This window comes from Ursus maritimus, unplaced genomic scaffold, assembly GCF_017311325.1.
Source record: "Ursus maritimus isolate PB19 unplaced genomic scaffold, ASM1731132v1 scaffold_12, whole genome shotgun sequence".
Taxonomy (NCBI): Eukaryota; Metazoa; Chordata; class Mammalia; order Carnivora; family Ursidae; genus Ursus; species Ursus maritimus.
Window position 1 is genome coordinate 60,061,666 of NW_024423564.1, and position 25,892 is coordinate 60,087,557.

Here is a 25,892-nt window from a genome sequence, read left to right on the forward strand (position 1 = left end):
CCCCCCCGCCCCCGACTCCCCGGGAGCGGGCGGCGGGCGGCGCGGGCGCAGGCGGGCGCAGGCAGGCGCGGAGCGGGTGGCGGTGACAGGCGGCGCGAGCCGGCAGCCCCCTCCCCCGCGCGGCGCGCTGCCGGCCCCACCATGGAGCCCGCCGTGTCGCTGGCCGTGTGCGCGCTGCTCTTCCTGCTCTGGGTCCGCGTGAAGGGGCTGGAGTTCGTGCTCATCCACCAGCGCTGGGTGTTTGTGTGCCTCTTCCTCCTGCCGCTCTCGCTTATCTTCGACATCTACTACTACGTGCGCGCCTGGGTGGTGTTCAAGCTCAGCAGCGCGCCTCGGCTGCACGGGCAGCGCGTGCGGGACATCCAGAAGCAGGTGAGCGGCGCCGGGCGGGGCGGGAGCGGGTCCGCGGGACTCGGCGGTGTGCGCTGGGAGCTCCGCGCCGGGCTCGAGGTGGCGTGAGGTGCACCGGGAGCCCAGACTTCCCCGAGGAGGCGGCGTTGGAGGGGGATTTGAACTCAAAATGTGGTAGTGGGGGCCTCCCAGGGAGGGAACGGAGTGAGCAAAGGCATTCAGGGGACCAAACGTTGCTCGGTGTTTATGGAGTGTCTACTCTGTGCGGAGCACGTGCGAGTTCCCCAGAGGGATATAAAGGATCACGAGATAGGGGAAGGTGAGCCGTGCACAGGTGGCTGCCTCCGGCCTGAGCGATCTCAGAAACCGAAGGGCTTCTGGGAGGTGGATCTGGCTCTAGAGACTGGGAAGTGGGGGAATTGATAGGAGCGAGGTGTGTCAGGTGCAGGGTAGAGTGTGAGCCAAGGCCCAGAAGGGGAGAAGGTTGGAAAGTCCCATCGGAACTAGGTTGGGGCGGGGTCTTGAGTTTAAAGTTTACCCTGTAGCAGCAAGGAGCCTTTGACTTACTTGGAACGGAGGACCACAGTGAGTAGGTAGCCCTGAGCCAGGGTGAAGAGCCTCGCGGCCGTGGGCCCTGCGCTCACTGCTTGAGGAGGCTTCCCGGCGCCCACAGAGCCTGTGCCCTGCTGCTGCTCACAGTGGAGCCTCCTCCGTGCCCAGGGTTGGTGTGGGCATTGGGCCTGGGCATTTTCTTGGCTCCCTCTGCCCCTCCTTACGTTGCTCTTCGGAGTGTCGGGTTGCAAAGAGCTGCTGTTTCCCCGCCGCTGCGCTCAGCGCAGGTGTAACAGCCTCCATGTTCTGTGGGCGCAGTGGTGGGTTCTGCAAGCAAGGGTGGGCAGATGCATGCTGAGGGGCACCCCTAGGAGGGATGAGACCTCGGGCTGGTGGCAGGATGCAACATCTGCAACCGCTTTGCCTGAGCTGCCCTGGGTTCGGCCGGTCACAGTCACAGCTCCAGAGCCCTCCTACCCTCCGTCCCCAACTGCACCCTCTTTCCTAACTCTTTCCACGGGTTCAGATACTCCCATTTACTTGTTTATCGTTCCCCCATTCCCCTCCACTCCGAGTGTGAGCTTCTAGAAAGCAGGGACCGTTGTCCAGCTCACCTCTGACCCCTGGGGCCTGGCCCAGAGCAGCCCAGGGACTTTGTACCACATGGCCTCCCAGCCCAAATTCTTGCGGCCCAAATTTTTGCTCGGTTCCCATCAGGATCCAGTCCAACTGGTGGTTCCGGCTTTAAGGCTTCCGCACTCACTTCATGCGGCCCACCCAGCAGCTGGAAGGCAGCACCCACAATCCGTTCCCACACCACCAAATGTGTATGAAGCCCTTGTTTATCTGAACTAAGCCAAAGGTTCTCCCTGGACAGGAAGACGAGGGGCTCGGCCAAACCAGCCCACCGCCCTGGACCTGCCATGTGCCACAGCCCATGCCCCTGATGTCTGTCATTTCTAATCTCACAGCAACCCCAACAGGTCTTATACCTGTTTTGCAGATGGGAAAATTGAGGCTGAAGCGGTAGTCCTGTGTTCAAGGTGATCTAACTAGTAAATGGGGTTGGAACCCAGGTCAGCCTGGTTTTAGAGCCTGAACTCTGACCTTTCTCCTTTCCCATCCCATCCTATTCCACCCAGTAGGTTTGGTTCTGTTGCCTTTCACCTGGCTTGTGATAATAGCCCTCTGACTGGTTGCCCTTCTTTGTGGCCCGCCCCACCTCTCTCTGGCTTGCACATACTCACAAGAGGAACTTTGTAAGGCCTTGCCTCCCAGCTCAGATTCTTGCCCGGTTCCCATCAGGATCCAGTCCAACCGGTGGTTCAGACTTTAAGGCTTCCACGCTCACTTCATGTGGCCCACCCAACAGCTGGCATGCAGCACCCACAATCCGTTTCCCACACCACTGAGTGCCTATGAAGCCCTGGGATCGCAGAGTTAGCTGGGGACCCGATGATCAGGGGATCCCTCCTCTGGTCCCCTCACAGGAATCTCTTCCTCAGTAAGCCTCCTCTGCTCGTACACCTGTATTCACAGGGCACCCTGGCCTCGGATGGTTAGGAAAATTCTCCCCCATGTTGAGGTGTTCGCCCGGTCAGTTTCAACACAGACTTCTCCACGACTCTTGGTTGCAGGTGATAGGAACTCAACTCAGACTGGCCTGAGCAGAGAGGGATTTTGTTGACCTAGGTCCTGAAAAGCCCAGGAATAAAAGTGGCTCAGGTATGACTGGACGCAGGAGCCCCTGTCCCCCTATCTCCAGCTTTCCATCCATCTGCCGTCTGTTGGCTCGACCTTCCTCTGGGTCGACTTCATTCTCAGGGAGGCTGATCTCCCTGTGGAAACCCCAGCAGTTGCATCCAACCAGCTCAGCAATCCCACTAAAAGGAGAGTGCGTCTCCTAGAACTGGCCTTGCGGTCTTGACTTGGACCCTAGGCCCGTCCCTGAACCGGTCACTATGGCCAGAAGGATGGAATCAGACCTTAGTCCTGTGCCCACCTTCGGGGGCAGGAGGAGACTCAACCTCACCTGGACCAAAGGAAGATGGGACTGTTAGAAGCATATGAAGAGAAGACGGGTGGTCAGAGGCCGCAGCAACAGATGTCCATCTCAGCAGGGAGGGAAGACTTCCTCCTGTGTTCCTGATGGGCTTGGCATCTCCCGGGCCATTTGTTCTCTGTGTGTGTGCCGCAGTCACTTACAGTAGAGGTTTTGTAAAAGCTCTTCCTTCCATCGGCTTGATGGTCCTTCCCTGCCCCTTCTCTCCCCGTCCGAGCGACGGCATGTGAGTTAACACATGCCCATACTTAGAACGGGGCTTGGCACATAAGCCCAGGAAGTGTTACCTGTTATTCTGTTCTTGACTATTAACACAAGCCCATCTGTCTTTCCAGGCCCGAAGTCGGACAGCCCTGGTCGTGGATCTGGGCTCTGCCCTTCATTGTTGAGGGACCAAGTGATTTTGCTTCTCAGCTTTCTCCCCTGCAAGAGGGGGCTAGCCATGCTCCCCCCCCCCCGCCCGGGGTTGTTGTGAGGAGTACATGAGCCAGTGTATAGTGGGTGCCTGGGTGCCTGGCACAGTGGGGGCACGCAGTAGGTGCTAGTCACTCGTAGAGCTGTATCGTTACCGCTACAAAGCCTTCCTTAAGCTGCCCAGGTAGGGCGGGTTACAGAAGCACTTTGCTCCTGGGTTTTCGCTCTTTCTGCTGCTGGTGGCGTGGCAGCACCCCAGCCTTTCCGTCGGCCTCGCCGGCCGAGGAGGTTCCAGAGGGAAAGGGCTGTGTGCCTTCCGGGGCCCGGCAGGTGGCAGGGGCTCTGTAAATGTTTGTTGACACACGAAGGCATCCCTCCAAGCTTCCTCTCCTGAAAGCAGGGCTGCCAGCCGCTCTGGGGACCCTCCGGCGGGGCTAGCTGAGCCTCTGTCCCACGGTTGCAGGTGCGGGAATGGAAGGAGCAGGGGAGCAAGACTTTCATGTGCACGGGACGCCCTGGCTGGCTCACTGTCTCGCTGCGGGTTGGGAAGTACAAGAAGACACACAAAAACATCATGATCAACCTGATGGACATTCTGGAGGTGGACACCAAGAAACAGGTGAGGGGCCCGTTCCCGGGCTCTGGGAGCGGGCGGGGCGCCATCCCTGGTGTGAGTGACTCACAGGGAGACAACTGTAGCCAAGAGGATACCGGTCCTCGCAGAAGGCTCTGCCCTCCCTCAAAACCCCATAGCTTTGGAAGCGATCAGTCAGAGCCCATCCCCCAGGTGGGCACACTGAACTCAGGGAGACTCGTTGATTGTCAGCAGTTCCACGGGAAAAAAGGATGGGGAAATCGTGGGCAAAGATGAGAGACAAAATGGGACCTATTTATCCCTTCCCAATAAGGAAGTGTGCTGGTAAAAACAATGGGCTATGGAGGTGGAGGGGAGGGTGGGCCTTCTTCCGGGCTTTCTTTTTTTTTTTAAAAGATTTATTTATTTGACAGAGATAGAGACAGCCAGCGAGAGAGGGAACACAAGCAGGGGGAGTGGGAGAGGAAGAAGCAGGCTCCCAGCGGAGGAGCCTGATGTGGGGCTCGATCCCAGAACGCCGGGATCACGCCCTGAGCCTAAGGCAGACACTTAACCGCTGTGCCACCCAGGCGCCCCTCTTCCGGGCTTTCTGGGGACCCACTTGTTAATAGCCTTACACATGTGCATACTCTTTGGCCTACTCAGTAATTTTTCTTGAAACCTGGCACAAGAAAAAAGAAATAAGTTTAAATCAAAGACAACACAGAGGGATTGTGTCACCCCTCCCTCCCTCCCTCCCTCCCTCCCTCCCTCCCTCTCTCCCTTCCTTCCTTCCTTCCTTCCCATCACAGCTTTATTTCTAATGGAAGACAGCACAACACCCTAATGGTAAGAAGTTATTAGATATGATATAGCCACATGATGGCATTTTGTTGTGAGGCCTTGGCCACATTGCTTAACGTTCCTTTGTCTTACCTTTTTTCCTAAGCAGCGTTATTGACACACACTTGGTATGCAATACTACAGAGGTGTCCAGCGATAATAAATTTTGGCATATGTACGCAACCGTGAAGCCATTACCACCACCAAGACAATGAACATATCCTTTGCTCCCAAAAGTTTCTTTGTGCCCCTTGTTAATCCCTGTTTAGCCCCCTCCCTGTCTCCTTCCACCCCACCCCACCCCCACATTCCTAGGCCAATAATGACCTGCTTTGCATGACTAATTTGTATTTAGAGTTTCGTATCAGTGGGATCAGGCATTATGTACTCTTTTTTATTTTGTCTGGCAACTTGCGCTCAGCATAATTATTTTGAAACTCATCGGTGTTGAAACGTATCAGAAGTCCATTCTGCGTTCCTGATGAGTAGTATTCCATTGTATGCAGAGATCACAGTTTATGCCTTCACTTACTGATGGACGTTTGGGTCGTTTCCAGTTTGGGGTTATGACCAAGAAAGTGGCTAGGAGCCTTTATGTATATTCTTTGTATGGAGATAGCCTTTTCGTTTCTTTTGGGTAAATAACTGGAAGTGGAGTGGCTGGATCATACGAGAGGTGTATGGTTAACTTTTTAAGAAACTGTTAAATTGTTTTCCAAGGTGGCTGTAGCATTTGCATTCCCACAAGTGTTTCAGTGGTTCCAAATCATCGTAGACTTAGTACGGTTGGTCTTCTTAATTTTAGCCATTCTAATAGGCGTGTAGTGGTAGCTCATTGTGGTTTTAACTTCCATTTTCCCAATGACTAATGATGTTGGGCATCTTTTCATGTGCATATTTGCCATTTGTAGATCTTTTTTGGTGAAGTACCTGTTCGGATCTTTTGCTAGATTTTTGTATTGGGTTGTTTGTTTTCTAATTCTATGTCCTAGAAACAAGTCCTTCATCAGATACGCAATTTGCAAATATTTTCTCCCAGTTTTTGACTTCTCTTTTGAAAACCAGAAGTTTTTAATATTGGTGGAGTCCCATATATTAATTTCTTCTTTCATAGATCGTGTTTGTGATTTCTTATTTAAGACGTCTTGCCCTAATCCTGTTTTACCATGGTTTTCTGTTTTACATTTAGGACCATGTCCATTTTGAGTTAATTTTTGCATATAGTATGAAATATGGGTGAAAAAAAAATTTTTTTTGCATGTGGATATCCTATTCTAGTCCCTTTTGTTGAAGAGATACTCTTTTCTCCACTGAATTGCCTCTGTTCCTTTGTTGAAAATCAGTTGTCCATATACATAGTTCTATTTCTGGACTCTTCGGGGCTGTTGATCGGTTTGCGCATCTGTATGCCAATACCATACTGTTTTGATTACTGTAGATTCATAAGTCCCTAAAAATGAGTTGGAAAGTATTCCTTCCTTTTCATTTTTCTGGAGGAGTTTGTATAAAATTGGTATTATTTCTTTATGCAATAATTAGTAGAATTAACCAGTAAAGCCATCTGGGCCTGGAGTTTTCTTTGTGAGCAAGTTTTTATCTACAAATTAATATTTTTAATAGCCCTGTGGTTCTTTAGTTGTTTCTTCTTGGTGAGCTTTGGCATTTGTGTCTCTAAAGGTATTTTTATTTCAAGTGGTATAATGAATGACATTAGGTTATTCATAATATTCCTACTGTCTTTTGAACACCTGTAACGTCTGTAGTGATGTCACATGTTTCATTCCTGGTGTTGGTCATGTGTGACTGCTCTCTTTTCTTCCTGACCAGTCTGGCTACAGGTTAATCAACTATACTGAAGTTCTCAAAGAAGTAGCTTTCGGTTTCAATGATTTTTCTCTGTTTTTACTTTGTTTTCTATTTCATTGACTTCTGTTTTGATCTTTGTGAATTCCTTTCTTTTACTGATTTGCATTTAATTTTACTCTTCTTGGTCTAGTTTTTTAAGGTGAAAGCTGAGGTCATTGACTTAGACCTTAGGTGTTTAGTGCTATAAATTTCCCCCTAAGCAGTGTTTTAAAACCATCCCACAAATTTGGAATCTTTCCATCTTCCTTCAGTTCAAAATACTTTCTGGCTTCCCTTTTGATAGTGCTTTCACCCACGGGTTATTGAGAAGCCTGTTATTCAGTTTCCAAATATTTGGGAATTTTCCAGAGATCTTTCTATTGCCAATTTCTTTCTTTCTTTTTTTTAAATATTTTATTTATTTATTGGACAGAGATAGAGACAGCCAGCGAGAGAGGGAACACAAGCAGGGGGAGTCGGAGAGGAAGAAGCAGGCTCATATCAGAAGAGCCTGAAATGGGGCTCGATCCCATAACGCTGGGATTACGCCCTGAGCCAAAGGCAGACGCTTAACCGCTGTGCCACCCAGGCGCCCCAGCTATTGCCAATTTCTAATTTAATTCAGTTATTGTTAGAAAACATACTTTATATGATTAGAATGCTTTTCAACTTATTGAGACACTTTATGGCCCAGAAAATGGGCTGTCTTGGTAAGTGTTCCATGTGCATTTTTTTAAAAGGGCATAGTCTGCTGTTTCAGGGTGGTGTGTACTATAGATGTCAATTAGCTCAAGGTGGTTGATAATGTTGTTCAAGTTTTCTATAGTCTTACGAATTTTCTCTCTGTTCTATCAATGATTGAAAGACGTATTGAAATCTCTGCCTGTAATTGTGGATTTATTTCTCTTGTAGCTCCATCAGGTTTTGCTTCATGTGTTTTGAAGGTCCGTTAAGAGGTATATAAATGTTTAGGATTTTTATGTCCTCTTGATGAATCCCTTTACCATTATGAAATGACTGGTTTTATTTCTAGTTCCCTTCTTCGCTCTGAAATCAACTTGATCTGATATTATAAAAAAGCCACCCCAGCTCTCTTTTGACTAGTGATGGCATGGTGTACCTTTATATTTAAAGTCTGTTCCTTGAAGGCAGCATATAGTTAGGTATTGCTTTTTAACACGATCTGACAATCTCTGCCTTTTAATCAAGATGTTAAAACCATTTATGGGGCAGCTGGGTGGCTCAGTCGGTTGAGCATCCAACTCTTGATTTTGGCTCAGGTTGTGATCTCAGGGTCGTGAGACCCAGCCCTGTGTCAGCCTCCACGCTCAGCACAGAGTCTGCTTGAGATTCTCTCCCTCTCCTTCTGCACCCCTCTCCTGTTCACACTCTGTAAAAGAAAAAAAAAAAAACCCACACACATTTACATTTAATGTTATTATCAATAAGGTTTGGTTTAAATCTGCCACCTTGTTCTATTTTTTTTTTTTTTTAAGTAGGCCCCACACCCAGTGGGGAACACAACACGCTGGACCCTGAGATCAAGACCTGAGCAGAGGTCAAGAAGAATCAGATGCTTGGGGCGCCTGGGCAGCTCAGTCGGTTAAGTGTCTGCCTTTGGCTCAGGTCATGATCTCAGGGTCCTGGGATTGAGTCCCTGCTGAACAGGGAGCCTGCTTCTCCCTCTCCCTCTCTCTCTCTCTCTCAATAAATAAATAAAATGAAAGAAAGAAAGAGAGAGAGGAAGAAAGAAAGAAAGAAAGAAGGAAAGAAAAGGAGAGGAGAAAGGAAAGGAGAGGAGAGGAGAGGAGAGGAAGAGTTGGATGAGTTGGATGCCTAACCAACTGAGCCACCCAGGCACCCCTGTTCTTTGTTTTCTGTTTGCCCCTTTGTTCTTTGTTCCCTTTTTCTTTTCTTTTCTTTTCTTTTCTTTTCTTTTTTTCTTTTCTTTTCTTTTCTTTTCTTTTCTTTTCTTTCTGTCTTTCGGATTACTGAATAATTTTTGAAATCCTACTTTAGTTCTTTGGTTGGCTTATTAGCTGTAACTCTTTGTTTTGTTCTTTTAGCAGTTGTTTTAGGATTTATAGTTTGCATTTCCCTTATCACAGCCTACCTTCAAGTGATCGCATCCTGTGTCATGAATATTTTAAGAACTGTAAGCAATAATATACTTCCGGTTCTTTCCGGAATAGCACCTTTGCTATGAGACCCCTTGCAGTTGTTCCACAGCTGAGCTCACTGATGCCCCATAAATTCTGTAAACATTTTTTCTCTCTCTGTGTCCCGTTTAGGAGAGTCTCAGTTGCTGTGTGCTTGAGTGCACTGCTCTTTGCTCCTGCAAGGTCAATCCCGGCCAGTGTGTCTTTCGTCTCAGATGCTGTTTTCATGTCTGGAAGTTTGATTAAGGATCTTTTTACTATCTTTTTAATGTCTCCACTTGACTTTTTGAATATGGGGAATAGAGTCATAGAATTACTGGTTTATAATGATTATTTTAATGTTCTTGTTTGCTAATTTTAATATCCCTGAAAAAACCTGGACCTATTTTATCAAAGCAGATTGATTGATTTTCCTCCTTGTGAGTCAGATCTTTCTGCCTCCTTGCATACCTGGTAAACTTTGATTGGATTCTAGACATTGTGACTTTGACATTTTTGGGTGCTGGATATTTTTGTATTCTTATAAATCTTCTTGAGCTTTGTTCTGAGACACAGCTATATTACTGGGAAATAGTTTGATCCTGGTGGGTCTTGATTTTTCAGGTGAGGTCAGAGCAGCGTGTCATCTAAGGGTAGTTGATCCCCACCGCTGAGGCAAGATCATACTCTACCCGGGGCGCCTGGGTGGCACAGCGGTTAAGCGTCTGCCTTCAGCTCAGGGCGTGATCCCGGCGTTATGGGATCGAGCCCCACATCAGGCTCCTCCGCTATGAGCCTGCTTCTTCCTCTCCCACTCCCTCTGCTTGTGTTCCCTCTCTCGCTGGCTGTCTCTATCTCTGTTAAATAAATAAATAAAATCTTTAAAAAAAAAAAAAAAGATTCCAGTGGTCCATCTGCTAATAATACATTAAAAAAAAAAAAAAAGATCATACTCTACCCATCGCCTTGTGAACCAAGAGGTTTTCCAGTCTGGCTTGTGAGAGCAGATATTCTTTCCTCCCCTGGGTGAGCCCCTGGCCCTGTTCCCTGTTACCCTTTCTGGTGCCACTTTCCCTGGCCTCAGCCTCAGGTAACTTCCTTATGCGTGCACACTGACCAGTACTCCGTTGAGGGCTCGGTGGGCATCCTCTGCAGTCCTTCAGAGTCTTCTCTCTGTGCAGTTCTCTCCTCTCCAGTGCTCTGTCCTGCAAACCCTAGTCACCATGGTCTTCTGCGGCGCTCAGCACAGAGTCCACTGGGCTCCCCGGCCTTTCCCGTGCCTGCTCTGCCTGACTCCAGGGAATTAGCCTGGGCGTTCACAGAGCCTCCCTCATTTGTTTCCTGTCTCTCAGCGGTCGCTAACTTCATTGCCTGGTGCCGACTATGTTGAAAACTCTTGTTTCGTTTTCACAGTTTCTTGCTTTCGGGCAGCAGGGTAAATGGGGTCCCCGTTGCTCCACCTTGGCTGGAAGTGGAAGTCCACATGTTGGTATATGGATGTGTCCATTAAGAGTTGTGGTTTCTAAGAATATTCCATGGCAAGGGATGATGGTCATAGTGTTAAATTTTAAAAAGCAAAACAGAAAAGTATGCGGACATGCACTTGAACTTGTGTGTGTGTGTGTGTGTGTGTGTGTGTGTGTGTGTGTGTTATATTACAACATACAAAATAGCAGTTTAGGCATGCAGGGAAAAAGCCTGAACATAAGGACACCACGGGATTAACACTGACAGCTAGGGTGACATGAAGAAGTAGGATGGATGACTTTTGTCTTCTTCGTATATGCCGTTTCTTGCAAATAAGGGAGTATTTCTAAGATAGTCTGGAAGAGAAATAAACTAAGTATTAAGTGTAAAGATATTTGGAAGGACACAGTCAAACATGAGCAGACCCAGCCCCAGAAACCACACTCACTATAATGAAAGGCAGTGGCATGTTCTAGCAAGAGGCTGCAAGGGGCACGTAGGAATCTTGTGTGATCACGTAGGAAGATCTGGGGTGACACCTTCCTTGTTGTGAGCCTGGCGGCCTCCCGGTGACCCAGGGTCTCTCTTGTGTCAACAGATTGTCCGTGTGGAGCCCTTGGTGACTATGGGTCAGGTGACCGCCCTGCTGACCTCCATTGGCTGGACGCTGCCTGTGTTGCCCGAGCTCGATGACCTCACAGTGGGTGAGGACTGAAGACAGGCCGGGGCTCAGAGCTGAGGCACCGCGGCCCACCTCCTGTCGGTGTGGCGGCCGCTGCTGTTCCATCTGTGACAGAAGTCACTCTCTGCTCGCCCAGCTCCAAAGGCAGGGCGTTGGCTGCCTGCCTTTCTGTCCCTGGAAAAGCTCAGCCTCTCAGGCAGCATCTTCCCCTCCCTGGCGCAAATCTGTATCCCCGTGACGCGTGTCCGCTCCTCCAGTCCTGCCTTGAGGAGGACACAGAATAAGTCTAGTCTGTCTCTCCCTCTGCAGGATTCATGGTCCCCAAAGCCTTTCCTTCTCCAGGGGAAACACCTCCACTTCCTGGAACTGTTCCCACAAGGCACAGCTTCCTGCCACCAAGACAACCCCCCCGACCCCGTTTAGTTAAGGTCCCTCTTAAGATGAATGCACCCGGGCATCAAGGCTGGGTCTGGCCAGACGTGAGGGTGTGAGTGCACTTGACGGGCTCCCAGTGGTCCCCCTACATCGGGGAAGACCCTAGGCTCCCGTTCGAGCCCCTCCTTCCCTCTGCTGCCCTCCAGATCCACAGAGATGGGAAATCTCCCCCAAGCGGCCAGCCCTATCACACCCCCCTCATGCTGTGAGCAACCCCAGCTCCGTTGAAGTGCCCTTTACCCGATCCCCCCGACCTTGCACCCCACGGCCCTGCCTGGCTAACATGTGTGTCTCCACAGGGGGCTTGATCATGGGCACGGGCATCGAGTCATCATCCCACAAGTACGGCCTGTTCCAGCACATTTGCACTGCCTACGAGCTGGTCCTGGCCGACGGCAGCTTTGTGCGGTGCACGCCGGTGAGTTCAGAGATGGGGAACAGCCCCACCAGCCTTCCCTGGGCATCGAGGATCCTGGGGTTGGGGAGGTAGGGACTCTGAGGGTGCTTCCTTTCAAACACACCTGGTCAGTCTGGGTCTGTATCTGTAATAATAACAAAATTAATTCGGCCTCTTGTATGTGCTCAGGTACTGTTGAAAATGCTTCATCTCTCTCTCTCTCTATTAAGCCATTTAACCCTTCAGTAACTTTATGAGGCCCTATTATTAGCCACATTGTAGAGATAGGAAATTAAAACACAGAGAGGTTAATAAACCTGCCCCAGTTCCCACAGCTAGGAAATCCCACACAGCTGGGATTCAAACCCAAGTTATCAGGCGCCCAGATCCATGCCCTTAGCCATTTATTATGCCATTCTGCCTCTGTAGGGCAAGTCGGGCCCGAGCCACTGAGCTCTATGCCAGGTGTTGTGAGGTGTAACTAACAGTGGCAAGAGGGGCTGTTTTGGAGAAACAAAGATAATTCTACTGCCCAAAGTGGGATGCGAACATTTAAGGCATGTTACCGTGATGAGTGGGACAAGATTGAAACTTTAAACAAACTCAGATTTCTGAGCATATCTAAGGGGCCCCCAGATGGCAGGGACAAAGTCACTCTTTACAAGAAAATGTTTTAGAGAGCCACCAGGGTTTTTGGCCTCACAGAAGAGAGTCCAGGGCAGGCTTGAGAGCCGTGGCCTTAGACAAGAGAGACCCCTTTCAGGATTCACAGCAATTCGGCACATTTTCCTAAACACTTGCCTGGGCCCTGCCTTCTGACCTGTTCATTCCCAGCAGAGAAAGGAGACTAACATTCGTGAGTGACCTCCCTTCTCTAAGGCCCATTTTCCTCATCTGACAAATGCATTGTCAGGGAGAGAAAGGAGAAGCCATATGTGGAGCTCCTAGCAGAGAGCTGGGTACCTGGCAGACACCTGGTTATCACTGCTGCTATCTGACAGCGTGCTTAGGTGGGGCCCCAGATGGCCCACTTCTGCTGTTCCAGAGACTTCTGCCAGCCTGCTGTGGAGCTTCCCTGCTTCAGTCCCCCACCCCCACCCCCCTGCCCTCCGCCACAGCCATACCAAGGGTGTGCAGCGTGAGCAGAGACCACACAGGACCGTCCTCTTGGTAAAGGGCCAGACAAGGCTGGACTTATTCAAAAGGAGCTTTGTGAGAATCGAAGAACTTGAATTAGAATGGCCAGATGAAAAGTCGGTTGTCTGTCTCTAAGACAAATACCAGAACAAGAAATGGTAAGGTTAAAAGCAGATTGTGGAACCAGATGAGGTCTTGCAGGAAAAATGCTGGGTCGGGAGTTAGGCAACCTTGCCTGAGCCCTGGCCTCTCTGTGCTGACTTGTGGGATGCCTGGGGGGAGCCATGTCGCCTGTTAGAGCCTCACTTTCCTTCCCTGTTCACGTGGAAATGTTAGTGGTCTCCCTGAGCTTCAGGGGGGATTCCACTAAGAGACTGAAAAAGGCTTGTAAGTCTTAGTAATGGCCCATTTTAATGTCCCCTGCCGACCCTGACCCTCAGGAAGCTCTTTTTTTTAGCCTGGCCTGGGACCATTTGCCCTTTACGCTCCGTTTTGGCTCTTTGGGCAGTGCTGGTCCTGGCCTCTTCCTGGGTAGCCTGTGGTCCGGGGGCTGCAGGGGGGTAGAGGAGAGGGGCTGCGCTTTCTGTGAGCATCCCTGGTACAGGGGGCAGTAGAGGTTCACAGGTCATGCTGAAGCTGCAGAGGGAATACAGGCCCAGAAAGTCCTGTTTCTGAAGTTCCTTGTTAGGGTTTACACGACAAGATGGCGACAGAGCAGGAAGTAAGCTGAGACCCTGGGTTCTCTGCACCCCTGTTAACTGTGTGCCACACGGCGGGGTCCGGGAAGCAGGCTCTCAGCATGTATTGACTCTGCCTCATAGTCGGAAAACTCGGACCTGTTCTATGCTGTGCCGTGGTCCTGTGGGACCCTGGGCTTCCTGGTGGCCGCCGAGATCCGCATCATCCCCGCCAAGAAGTACGTCAAGCTGCGGTTTGAGCCAGTGCGGGGCCTGGAGGCTATCTGCGAAAAGTTCACCCGTGAGTCCCAGCGGCCGGAGAACCACTTCGTGGAAGGGCTGCTCTACTCCCTGGATGAGGCCGTCATCATGACGGGGGTCATGACAGACGAGGCAGAGCCCGGCAAGGTAGGCCAGGGCGTCAGCGGCCAAGGGCCAAGGCCTGGGGAGGAGGAAGGCCCGGGGGGGCTGGGGCTGAGCCTGTGCCCCCACCCTGACCCTGCCTGGTGGCCATATTCTTTGAGGCCTCGGTCAGCCCACCTGGGGGTGGGGCCCAGCATCTGCAGTCAGAGCTGTCTTAGACGGGGACGGAAGCCTCCGTTGACTCTGCCCTGAACACCTGCCAGACGCGTGTGTGCCCCTGGATCGGTGTAAGCTTTGATCCTTGCAGCAACCCCATTTTCTAGATTAGGGAACTGAGGCTCTAAGAGGTCTGGTAAACTTCCACGAGATGACGAACCAAGATTTGCATCATGGATCTGATGCCTCAGAATCTAGACGGATATTCCTTTGATGTATGTAATTTTCAAAAGCAGCTCTTTCTCTCGTGTGAAAGGATCTGTGTGTATGAGAGTTGGAGAGTATAGATGAGTAAAAGAAAAGAAAATTCTACCGATAAACATGACCCAAAGCCAGCTCTTGCTAACCGTTTGGCATATTTATTTCCTCTTTTTTCAGTGCATACAGGAAAGTGTTTAAATTATAGAAGTAGCGTCACAATGTTGAAATACATAAAGGAAAAGTTAAAGGGGGCTCTGCCTCCAGCCTCACCCCCGGCGTAGCCGCTCGCCTCGCGGTGCATTCTTCAGGGTGTGTGCGCATGCGCGCGGGCACACCCTTCTGTCCCCCCACGGTGTCTCGTGGCAGTGTGCAAGTAGCTGGCCTAACCCAGTGCTTCCTGACGAGCAGTCATCTTGCTCCAGATGTCTTGCTCTTGCAAATGAGATTGCGTTGAAGATTCTCTGACATCCACCCTTGGCCTCTTGGACAAGCACTTCTGTAGGATTGAGTCCAAAAATTGGAATTCCTGTCTTAGGATTGGAGCACATTACGTACTGACAGCCACCGCCAAACAGCCCTTCAGAAGGGGGGTGCGCCTGCCCGCATCCGGCGTCGGCGTGTGAGAATGCCTTTCTCCAGCACTCTTGCCAACGCCGGATACAATCACTCCTTCATTTTTGCCAATCTGATAGGGTTAAAAATAGCATCTCGTTTTCTTTTGCGGCTCTCGGGTCACCTTTGGGGTTTGAACATCTCTTTGTACGCTTTTTTCCGTTTGTTTGTCTTCGGCCGGGACCATCTGTTCAAATTTGCGTTTTCTGGTTGAGTGTGATATGCATTCCCCCATGTGGTTACGTGGCCTTCAAAATTGTCAGTTAGTGACAGCAGGGCACTGTGTTGAGCGAATGCCCTGTCATTTCCTAAAGCATGGCCTCATAGTTGGAAATACAGGTTGCTTCCAGTCTTTCCTTCTTTTCTTTAGAGAGAGAGAGCACGCAAGTGGCAAGGGAGGGGCAGAGGGAGTGGGAGACGGAGAATCTTAAGCAGGCTCCATGCCCCGCGCAGAGCCCAACGCAGGGCTTGATCTCACCACCCCGGGATCATGACCTGAACCAAAACCAGAGTCGACGCTTAACCTACTGAGCCACCCAGGCGCCCCAGTCTTTCCTTATTTTAAGGAAGGTAGCCGTGAGCATCTTTTGTCTGTAATTGGAATAATATCGTAAGGTACATCAAAGGATAGGTACTCTTAAGGCTCTCGATCTATACTTGTATACTTAAAACCTCTTAAAATTGTAAAGGGCTTGAAAATCATCTGGTACAATTCCCTCTCTAGATAAGGAAACAAGGCCAGGAGGGGGAAGAGACTTCTGTGAGCACTCCTCGCCAACACGGGGGAGATGGAAGCTCAGGGCATACTCCTAGCTCAGTGTTAGTTCCCCTGCATATCGGCTTCTATAACCCAGCCGCAATCACAGACTCTGACCGAGGACCCCTCCTGGTGGGACACTATGGTGGGTGCCGGAACATGGGGATCCTGGAGCAGAAGCGGGAACACTGGACGCGGACACGGAGCCAATGTGCCGTGTCGCTCCCCAGGCCCCGGCTCTGCCTAACCAGGGCTGAGGCCCCGTCAGTGTGGGTCACCTAGCACCTGGTCACCCAGTGACGACATCTAGTGCAGATGTTTTCTACCTTCTCCCAGCATTCCCTTAGAGGGGTGTCCCAGTGTGTGTGCACCTTCTCCCAGCATTCCCTAAGAGGCTGACGGAGGGGCCGGCATCATGGCCGTGCTCACCCGCCACTCTACTAGCCCTTCTGGTACCTGTTCGCTGTGTTAGATGCTACCTAAGGTTGTAATTGGGCAGCGGGGTTTGTATAACTTTTAAAATGTGGGAGCGCTGTAACCAATTCCCTTACCGTCCTAGAAGACCAAGGGCTTACTCCGAGGTTCGCCTGGTGTCAGTGGGAGAGGGGCCGGGCCCCCAGGCTGTCGAGTTTTAGAAAGTGTCCCAACAAGCGAGACCCCGACACCCACCGGGAACAGGGCTGGGGGCGGAGAGTGGCAGATGCCATGAGACATATGGATATTTCATTTGAGGCACGTTTCTTCCGAACACCCCTGTTGGGCGGGCTGCTCAGGAATTTGACCCAGTGCTGGGATGGGCCCTCTGCAGGCCCAGAAGAGCCCCTGGGGGGAGGCAGCCCACCCCGATTTACAGGAGAGGCCCGGAGCTGGAGACTGGCGTGCTCTCTGAGCACTCGGGCTGGAACGGGAGCTCACGTGGCCGTCTGGCTGCTGCAGCGGACCTGTACCCTGGGAAAGATGCGCAATCTGGGTTCTTAACATCTCCCGGGCTTGTCTGGCACGAAGGTTCCTCCTGAGTCGAGGAGCACAGGCAGCGCCCGAACCCGGGTATGCCCCAGTCTCGATTCCATCGTGCAGCTGTGCCGCTGCCAGGTGTGAGGCCAGGCCGCACCTGGGGTCGAGCAGGTTGCTCTGCTCCTGTTGGGTTTCACTGTCCCCTGTCCCAGCAGGCAGCGGCCAGCACACAGTGTGCTTTGTCCTGCCACGCTAGCCACGTTAAAACGGACTTGCACAAACAGGCTCTTTAGCCCAGCTTCTTGCCGGCATAGTGGCCTGTTGCACAACGGGACACCCAGATGCGCTGCAGTGTTGCTGCCGGAGATGGGGACCAAAAGGCTCCCGGGGGAGGGGCTGGCAAGGGGCTGGGGGGCAGAGGACAGCAAGAGGGCTGGGAACCGACCGCTGTGCCCTGTGGGCAGGCGCCATACCAGGCACTTTCCTCGTTGCCTCTTCTGGTCTCCGCAGCCACCCCAGGGTGGGTAATAGCTCCATTTTGCCAGTTCAAGGCTCAGAGTGACCTGCCCAGGGCCAGCCCCAGGTATTCAAAGTAGGACAGGTGAATCCGCAAACAGTGCACAGGACGATCCCATTTTTGTAAATCCATGTGTGTGCACAGAGAAGAAAACCTAATGAGTACACATCAGTGTTAGTTACTTCTGGAGGCTGAGGCTGCAAGCTGTCTCGCTGGCCAAGTAGCCGATTTCTGCAGTGTTCGAACTTCCCACAAGGCCTTTACTTTGCTTTTAGAATCAGGAGAAAATAGTGATAGATTTTTTTTTTTTTTTAAATAATGTTCCCATTCCAGGGCACACCATTCAAGTTCCCTGCTGCCCAGCCCTGGCCTCGTTGTGCCACGTGGAATAGGCTTGCGTCCTTGCCCTGCCCTTGCCAGCCCTGTGGCCTCGGGCGCTCTGTTCAACCTTGACGGTTCTGTCCTGTCCTCATCAGGGAGACAAGGACAGCTCCGCCTTGCAAGGTTAGGGAGGGGATACAGAGCACGCACGTGAACAGTGCCCGGAGCTTGTTGTGGTTAGTGTCTCCACGAGCCGCCCTGGGACTGCTCAGCTTGCCTCTGCTCCCGCTTTCACCTCCCCATGGTTCCCGGCAATATTCTGCCTCTGCTGTGTGGCCCCTGCTTTCTGCTCCCTCCTCACCCCGTGCTGCTCCCCGGCTGGGCGTGATCTCTCCTGCCCGTAGGACTCAGTGCCTCTCCCAGCCCCTAGGGAAGGTGGTCTGATGTGGGGCCTGAGTGTCGGTAGCATGTGTGAGTGATTTCTAACAGGCACAGAAAATCTCCCACAAAGTCTGTAGTTTTATTGCCATTTTATATGTGAAGAGATAGGCTGAGAGAGTGGCCGGCCCCAGGTCACAGAGCAGGGGGCTGACGGGTCTGGCGTCTCTCTGGAGCCCATGCTCCTTCCAGGCTGCCGCCCTGCCTCTCTCCAAAAGCATCTGCCTGGAGTTCATTCCATGCACAAGGATGCTGAGGCCCAGAGAGGCTAAGTCATGCAGGGCAGGGCACGGCAGGTGAAGTCCTGAACCATTTAGGACTGAAGACTGTCTCAATATACGATCTAGGCATTGGAGGCCAGGGGGCCAGGGAAGCATTCAGTTCACACTGTGAGCTTCCTCCGCTGCTGGGGGCTGCCTGAGGGGAGCACGGCACCCAGAGGGTTGTGGGGCTTGGTCTCGGTGGCAGGGAAAGTGCCACAGTCAGTTAGTGCTGCTGGCCGGGGTCGGCCGAGTGGAAGGGAAGGAGGAAAGGGAGGGAGGAAGGAAGGGAGTCCCCTGCGTGGCCCTGTGTCCATAAACATTTGCACCTCGGTTCTGTCCGTGAGGGGGAGGCGTGGCTGAGCCCTCTAGACTGGGGAACCAGCTGTCGGGCCCTGGGCACAGCGCCTAACCGCGCTCTGCTACAGAACGCCCATTGTGCTTAGTCCCCCTGGGCTTTCAAGAGTCTCAGGGGTGGTGACAGACACGGAAGCTTTGAAAAGGCCAGGGGGGCCGAACAGAAGCCGGGTATCACTGCTCCAGCCCGACGGCCTCAGGTCCTCGTCTGTGGGCTGACGCCGTGCCCCCTGTCATTTCAGCTGAATAGCATTGGCAACTACTACAAGCCCTGGTTCTTCAAGCACGTGGAGAACTACCTGAAGACGAACCGCGAGGGCCTGGAGTACATTCCCCTGAGACACTACTACCACCGCCACACGCGCAGCATCTTCTGGGAGCTCCAGGTGAGGCTCGGATTGCCCAGCCGGCCGGGCGGGGACCAGGGCGGCTAGCATGCAGCTACTGTCCCTCCCTGAGGGCAAGAGTGGCTTTGGTCCGGGGACCCGGCGCGCCCGCTCACACAACACCCCAGTCCTCTCCTTCGGGGGGCAGCCTGTCCCAGCGCACCTGCTCCGTGCCGGGGCGCGGGCCGGGGCGCGGGCCGGGTACCTGGGGGCACACGCTCCTGCCCTGCCCTTGAGGAGCCGAGGCCTCGCCAGGCCGACAGACTCCGGCATGGCGAAGCGCCCCGGGAACGGGCCGGGACGTGGCTCATTCTGCCGGAGGTCGAGCTTGGCCCTGAAAGGTGAGCAAGGGTTTGCTGTTGTGCGTGGAGGGGTGAGTGCAGTGACACTGGAAAGAGGGGCGACAGAGAAGGCCTCTCGGGGGAGGCCTGGCTTGTGCTCAGGGACCTGAACATGGGGCTGGGGGGGACGAGCCAGGCAGAGGAAGAGCCGGAGCGTGGGTCCTCAACTGGGCTACGGGGGTTCTTTTTTTTCTAAGTCATATAACCTAGAAATAACCAGTTTAATGTGTACCGTTCAGCGGTATCTAGTACATTTGTCATGTTGTGCAGCTCGCACCAAAGTTGCTGAGGAGAGGAGCAGCAATCCAGAAGCAGTAATGAGGCGCCAGGAGGAGCCCCCCTCACCTCCATCAACCCCAGACGGTCGTGGGAGAGGAAACGATGCCACTGAGGAGGCCTGCAGGGGCCAGCCAGGCCCCGGCTAAGAGCAGGGAGAGGAAGGCAATGTTGAGACAAGAGATTGAGGATGGAGGGGCTTTGCTGATGTCAGACCACAAGAACACGGAGGAGGGCTTGGGAGATGAGGGGACGGGGCTGGGTGGAGTCAGATTAAGACACGTTGCATCACGGGAGCAGGTCACGGGGCACCTGGAAGCCATGATGACTAGCTTAAACAGGGTGACAGGCATGAAGAAGTTAGACCTGGCAGTCTCCTAGGAGAGGTGGTCCGTTCTAACTGTGGGCCACGTCTCAGGCTGAAGTGATGGGGCCGTGGCGAGGGGTTGGAGGAGGGGGGAGTGGAGGGCGCATGAGCACCTGGGAGCACGGGGCTCCCCACCTCCACGAGAGCTCCCTTGGGCAGTGTCGAGGCCCGGAGCAGTTGGTGGGCAGTTTTGCCAAACGCAGAAGACACCACAAGTCCCTCCTTGTCCCTGCCAAGAGCAGTGTTAAGTTGTGGGAGGTGTGTCAAGAGCTTTTGTCACGAGCAAGAACATTTAAGAGCCAGGAAAAGAAAGAGGACCAGCCAGGGACCCTGAGAAGAACATCAGGCAGGTAACACAGTAATCGCTCTGTACATGTTAGCTGTTACGCTGACCACCGTACACATGATCTCAACCTTCCTAACAGCCCTGGGAGTGCGGGTCCTCGTGTCTTCTCCATTTTACGGATGGGGAAACTGAGGCTTAGTTTGTCCAAAGTAACACAACTCAGGAAGAGGTTGAGTGTATTAGTGGTCTCTTGCTGCATAATGGACTATCTCAAACTTAGAGAATTAAAACAACTGTTTCTTTTTATTATTTTCTGTTATCTCAGTTTCTGAGGGTCAGGGATTGGGGAGGGACTCCTCTGGGTGGCTCCAGCTCAGGGTTGCAGTCCAGTGTCATGTGGAGGCTTGCACGGGGATGGAGGATCTGTTTTCCGGAAGGTTCCCTCACACAGTTGTTAACAAGAGGCCTCCGTTCCTTGCCACGTGGGCTGCTCAAGTGTCCACATGAAAGGGCAGCGGGAGCCATCCAGGAGACAGACCAAGGAGGAGCCCCGATGCCGTATGGGGCCCGTCTCCTCACACTCGAGGGGAGGCAAATCACACTCTACCTCTTTTGAAGAAAGGACTAGCAAAGCACTTGTGGGCTGTTTTTGTGTGTGTTTGTTTTTAATTCAAGTTCGTTAACATATAGCGTAATACTGGTTTCAGGAGTAAGAATCTGTGTTGTTATGTTTTTGAATCACAGAGCTAAGCTTCATAATGAGGTTTGTCTTATATTTTTGCGCCGTTAAGCGCTGGCTGTCCTGCCCAGGGTGAAAGGAAGGATCTGTTAGGAGGGGTGTTTTACAACTGAGACTTGCACACGGGGCGTCTGGGCGGAGCACCGCTGCACCCACTCCGTGGATTTGCAGAAAGAATGTCAAGTGCATGCCTTCTCCCCGTCCCCTGCCATGAACTGCTTTTCCACGGGGCAGCCCTCCACCCTGGCTCCTCCTTGCTGAATCTACCCTTTGATCAACCACAGCCAGCTGACCGGGGCTGGAGCCGAACCTCTCAGTCCGATCCTGCCACCCCGGGGCCAGGCCTTCCTTCACCCAGCTCAGTTAATCAGCAGTCCTGGTCAAGGCTGGCCACCTGACCTGCAAGGGCCCAGTGCAAGAAGCAGGGAAAGAGTACCGTCAAAGATACTACCACAGTCTCTCTCAAGTTTGCTATGGAATGTTCTAAGTAAAGAAAAATTAGTACTTTACATGATTGGAAGGAATTCGCTGTTCATCTCTTAAATATGAACATAGGAGGATTGAACTCTTCACGTGCGTGTGTTTCCTTCTTAGTGGACCAGTGGAGACGCTGCACCAAGGTAGCTCAGCTGCGTTTATCTCCCTTCCTGGTAACATTTGCATTCTGCCGACACTCCAGTGTGGCTCACTGAGGAGTAAGGAAGGACTGAAGACAAAGAGGGCTCTGAGCAGCCCCCTTTTCTCTTCCCTTTTACGTCCTCCTTTCCAGCCAGCGTAAGTGGTTGGCCGATACGTGGAAGTAGCACCAGATAGGGTTCTTGGTGGTTCGTGTTTCTTAGAATGCTGTTGTCATGGGGTCTGCCTTTGGGACTTGGGGTCCGGGCTCAGGCCAGGCCCCCTGGATCTGTTGTGGGGCCCCACAAGGCAGAGCAGGCCAGTAGCAGACTGGACACAGGAAAATGGCAAGGGCAGGCGGAGAGCAGGGGACCGGGACTGAAGCCGGGGACACAGGACCTGGGGTCACTCAGAGGCAGAGGAATGAAGAACGGGAAAGACAGAAAGGAGGAGGGCGGGGCACACTGTTTAAAACCTGAACTTTCCTGAGGTTGAAATTTTGGAAAAGGAATGGTTCTAGCTGATACTTTTGGCTAACCATTGACTGTTTTTAGGGGGGGGGAATGCAAATGGCTTTTAAACATGAGAGAGATAAGGGGTCTCATTCCATTAAAGCCGGGTGAAATGAAACTGTAGGAGTCCTGTCTTTCACCCGCAGGATGGCGGGAGGAGAAGTTTGGCCTGGTTGTGGGGAAATCGCACTCCCTGGTGTCGTTTGGGAGACTGACACGGCACACGCTCTTGCAATGATACCTATTAAAATGGCACACGCGGTTTGAACCAGAATTTTCCACTTCTAGGAATTTATTTTACAGATAAATGAACGTGTAAATAGGCAAAGACACATGTAGAAAGGATATGCGCTAGAATAGTCTGGAAATCATCTAAACGCCCATCAGTACAGAACTGATTAACTCAGTTAGGGTCCGTCCATACAGGAGGGCAGTGATCAGCACGTGTTGTCTGTAAAGGGCCAGATGATCGTTTGTTTGGGTTTCGTGGGCCACGAGCAGGTCTCTCTAGGGGCCGCTCCGCACTTACAGCCTGGAAGCCGCCACAGACCGTATGTAAACGCATGGGCATGGCTGTGTCCCAGTGACGCTTTGTCTGTGGACCGGGTTTGTCCCAGAAGCCATCGTCTGTGGGTCCCTGCAGGGCAGTGTTAGCACCCACAACCAAGCAGGTGCGGGCTGGCCGTGCACCGAGGCCCAGGAGGGAGGGAGAAGCACGAGGCTGTTCCATGCCACCGTTTGTGAGCTGTTGGTTTGTAAGCCCATCCATGCGTCTGCGTATCAAGTGTGTCTAGAAAGGGACACAGATCATTCCTAGCAATGGCTGCCTCTGGGGAGGGGGCAGCAGTCGGGGTGGGGAGGAATGAAGTGGGGTCAGGACTGGGGGGAAACAGGGTGAAGGTCGTGAAAGGAGGCCTAACCTTTGGATGGCTGAGATTTCTGCTGTGGGTGTGTGTGGCTTTTCCAAAAACAAGCGAGGAAACAATAAAAGCCAAGCTGCACATTGTTCCCCGGTCATGTGCTAGGGTCAGGGTAGGTGCCAGGATCTAAGAGCCCAGCAGAGCGCGGACGGGTCCCTCCCTCGTAGGAGTGGGCTGCCAGTTGGAGAGCTGGCTCTGGGGAGAGGAGGGAGGGTCACTCGGCCTCCAGAACTTACCACCCTAGTTCCTTTGGGAAGCCACCCCTGGCCCCTAGTCGGATGTGGGCCCTGCGTCTTCTTGTCCCAGCTCTCCCCACACTGTGGTCCTATGGCCTGTCTCTTCGACACCTGAGGACAGGGATAGCCGGTTATCTTGGTATCCCCAGCACCCGGCATGGAACGTCATACCTGACCTCATAGGCACCTCATAATTATTTAATGAATAAAGGAATGTCCTTGGGGGCGCCTGGGTGGCTTAGTCGGTTGAGCGTCTGACCCTTGATTTCGGCTCGGGCCCTGGTCTTGGGGTTGTCACATGGAGCCCCATGTCTGGCTTTGTGCTCAGCAGAGAATCTGCTTGTCTCTCTCCCTCTGCTCATCCCCCAGCTCACGCGCAGGTGCTCACTCTCTCTCTGAAATAAATAAATAAAATCTTAAAAAAAAAAAGAAAAAGGAGCGTCCTTGGCTTCAAGAATGCTGCTTCGGGAAGATAGGCTTGGATTAAGGGAGGAAGACAGTGAGTGGAGGGAGGCCAAAGCCTTCACTGTCGGGGCCGGGCAGGATGGCCAGCTGGTGGGAGCCGTGGCGGAGCTGGGGGGCAGCACGGGGTATTGTCGGGAGCAGTGCTGAGGGAGGGGGCTCCTCCCCGGTGGTGGGTTGAGCATAAAAGAGGAAGAACAGCCTCGGCTCAGGAGGGTCTCCAGGGAGGCCGAGCTGGGGGAGGCAGGCAGGGTAGCACTGGGAAGGGCCGCAGGCACGAGAAGAGAAGGGGCTAGTTCTGCCTAGGGTTGGAGGTGAGCCGTCAAACTCGGCCTTGAAATTGCAGGTGACGGAGGATTTGCTTTTGTGCTTGGAGGGGTGGGGAGCAGTAACATTTTAAGTAGGAGTCGGAGAAGGCCTCTCAGGAGATGCTGTGAACCCGTGAGCTCGTGGATGACCCTGAGCCAGACGTTGCCCTCCCCAGGGAGAGCGGCCCCTGGCTGTGTGACACTAGGGACATGGCTTCAGCTCTCTGACTAGCGCTCTGCTCGTTCAATAACATCAATTTCTAACCATTTACAAAATGCCTTCCGTGTGCTGGCCACTCTGACCTCGACAGTAGGAATTAGTGCCATCTTATCTTGCTCCGGCCCTGGGCTCTGTGCCTTCTAGTTGGTATTTCATTATTCCCTCCAGTCCCGTTTTACAGATAAGGAAACTAAGCTCAAAGAGGTTACGTAACTAGCCGAAGGTCATGGCTGCAGGTGAATACCAGAGCTAAGGCTCAAACCCAGACGCTGCTGTTCCGCTCCAGACAGGAGTGCGCCCTGCCTTATGGAGCTGCGAACGCGGACCTGGCCCCTGGCCCACGGAGACACTCGCAGGGCCGCTTCTCTCCATCGCCAGCCTTTGTCTTTCAGGACATCATCCCCTTTGGCAACAACCCCGTCTTCCGCTACCTCTTTGGTTGGATGGTGCCTCCCAAGATCTCCCTGCTGAAGCTGACCCAGGGCGAGACCCTGCGCAAGCTGTACGAGCAGCACCACGTGGTGCAGGACATGCTGGTGCCCATGAAGTGCCTGTCGCAGGCGGTGCACACCTTCCACAACGACATCCACGTGAGCCGGGCTCGGGACCCTCTGGGCCTGTTTTCCCAGCTGTAAAACGGGCCTGCTCCTCGATGGCCCTGACAGGAGAGAAGGCGTGGGGGCTGCTGCCGAGCCCTTCTGTGAACTGTTCGCATTTGTGTCCTCTAATGTGGTGAAGTGGAGGTGCTGTCGGCCGTAGCCTCGGGGATTGGGAGCGAAGCTGTGGACAGCCAGAGAGAGGGGTTCCTGGGTGGGGGTGGCATGGGCCCGCCATGAGCCTGGCACCTGTCGGAGGAAAAGCACCAACGCCCCTCTCCCTGGTCCACCCAGGTCTACCCCATCTGGCTGTGCCCATTCATCCTGCCCAGCCAGCCGGGCCTGGTGCACCCCAAGGGAGACGAGGCCGAGCTCTACGTCGACATTGGAGCATATGGGGAGCCACGCGTGAAGCACTTTGAAGCCAGGTCCTGCATGCGGCAGTTGGAGAAGTTCGTCCGAAGCGTGCATGGGTGAGTGGCCAGAGCGTGGCGCGCTTCCTCGGGCCACCAGCCCCAGGGTACCGCTGCCGGGGGTGCAGAGTAAGGTCAAGGTGGCCGAGTCCGGAGCCAGACCCACTGGCCGCCCCGGGCGTGTGAAGCCGCAGTAGCCTCTGGTTTGGAAAGCACCTTGCGAAAGTCCAGAGGTGGGATTTCTCACCGCTCTTCCTCACACCCCTCCCGTGAACACACCGGCATCCCCCAAGGCCCAGGCCAGAGCCCCAGGATCACCCTGCCCCACTCCCCAGGCCAGTGGTCGTCTGGTTTTAGATAGGTTCCGGGCTGCTACTTCGGGTTGGAAGAGCACAGCGAAGGAGGGAGGGATTCAAGACTGAAAGCCACACAGAGGCCCAGGACAGCATAGTTCAGAAAGCAGCCTGGAACAGACACTCGATGTATTTAACACAGACGCATCCCAAAATAGTCATGCTGATTGAAAAAACCAGGAAAAAGGAGTACTGTGTGATTCCATGGATACGAAAGTCCAGAATCCATGGTGACAGAAAGCCGAGCTGCCTGGGTGGAGGAGGGCAATGGACAACACAGGCCCATGATAAA

The 25,892-nt window shown here is 52.9% G+C and overlaps 1 protein-coding gene and 1 long non-coding RNA gene across 2 annotated transcripts in view; both read left to right on the forward strand.

The window, feature by feature from the left end:
* Nucleotides 1-85: 85 nt before the first annotated feature.
* The window catches only part of DHCR24 (24-dehydrocholesterol reductase), a 28,815-nt gene continuing 3,008 nt past the window's right edge, over nucleotides 86-25,892 (forward strand). The window contains exons 1-8 of the mRNA XM_040627261.1: nucleotides 86-372; nucleotides 3,843-3,998; nucleotides 10,845-10,950; nucleotides 11,663-11,781; nucleotides 13,719-13,982; nucleotides 18,813-18,956; nucleotides 24,631-24,828; nucleotides 25,129-25,307. Coding sequence (XP_040483195.1) covers nucleotides 142-372; nucleotides 3,843-3,998; nucleotides 10,845-10,950; nucleotides 11,663-11,781; nucleotides 13,719-13,982; nucleotides 18,813-18,956; nucleotides 24,631-24,828; nucleotides 25,129-25,307 — 1,397 coding nt within the window. The 5' untranslated portion in view covers nucleotides 86-141. The remainder of the gene's footprint in view (nucleotides 373-3,842; nucleotides 3,999-10,844; nucleotides 10,951-11,662; nucleotides 11,782-13,718; nucleotides 13,983-18,812; nucleotides 18,957-24,630; nucleotides 24,829-25,128; nucleotides 25,308-25,892) is intronic.
* Nucleotides 19,082-20,532, forward strand: LOC121102091. Its single transcript, XR_005834160.1, has 2 exons — nucleotides 19,082-19,297; nucleotides 19,568-20,532. It is a non-coding gene; the product is annotated as an uncharacterized LOC121102091 (long non-coding RNA).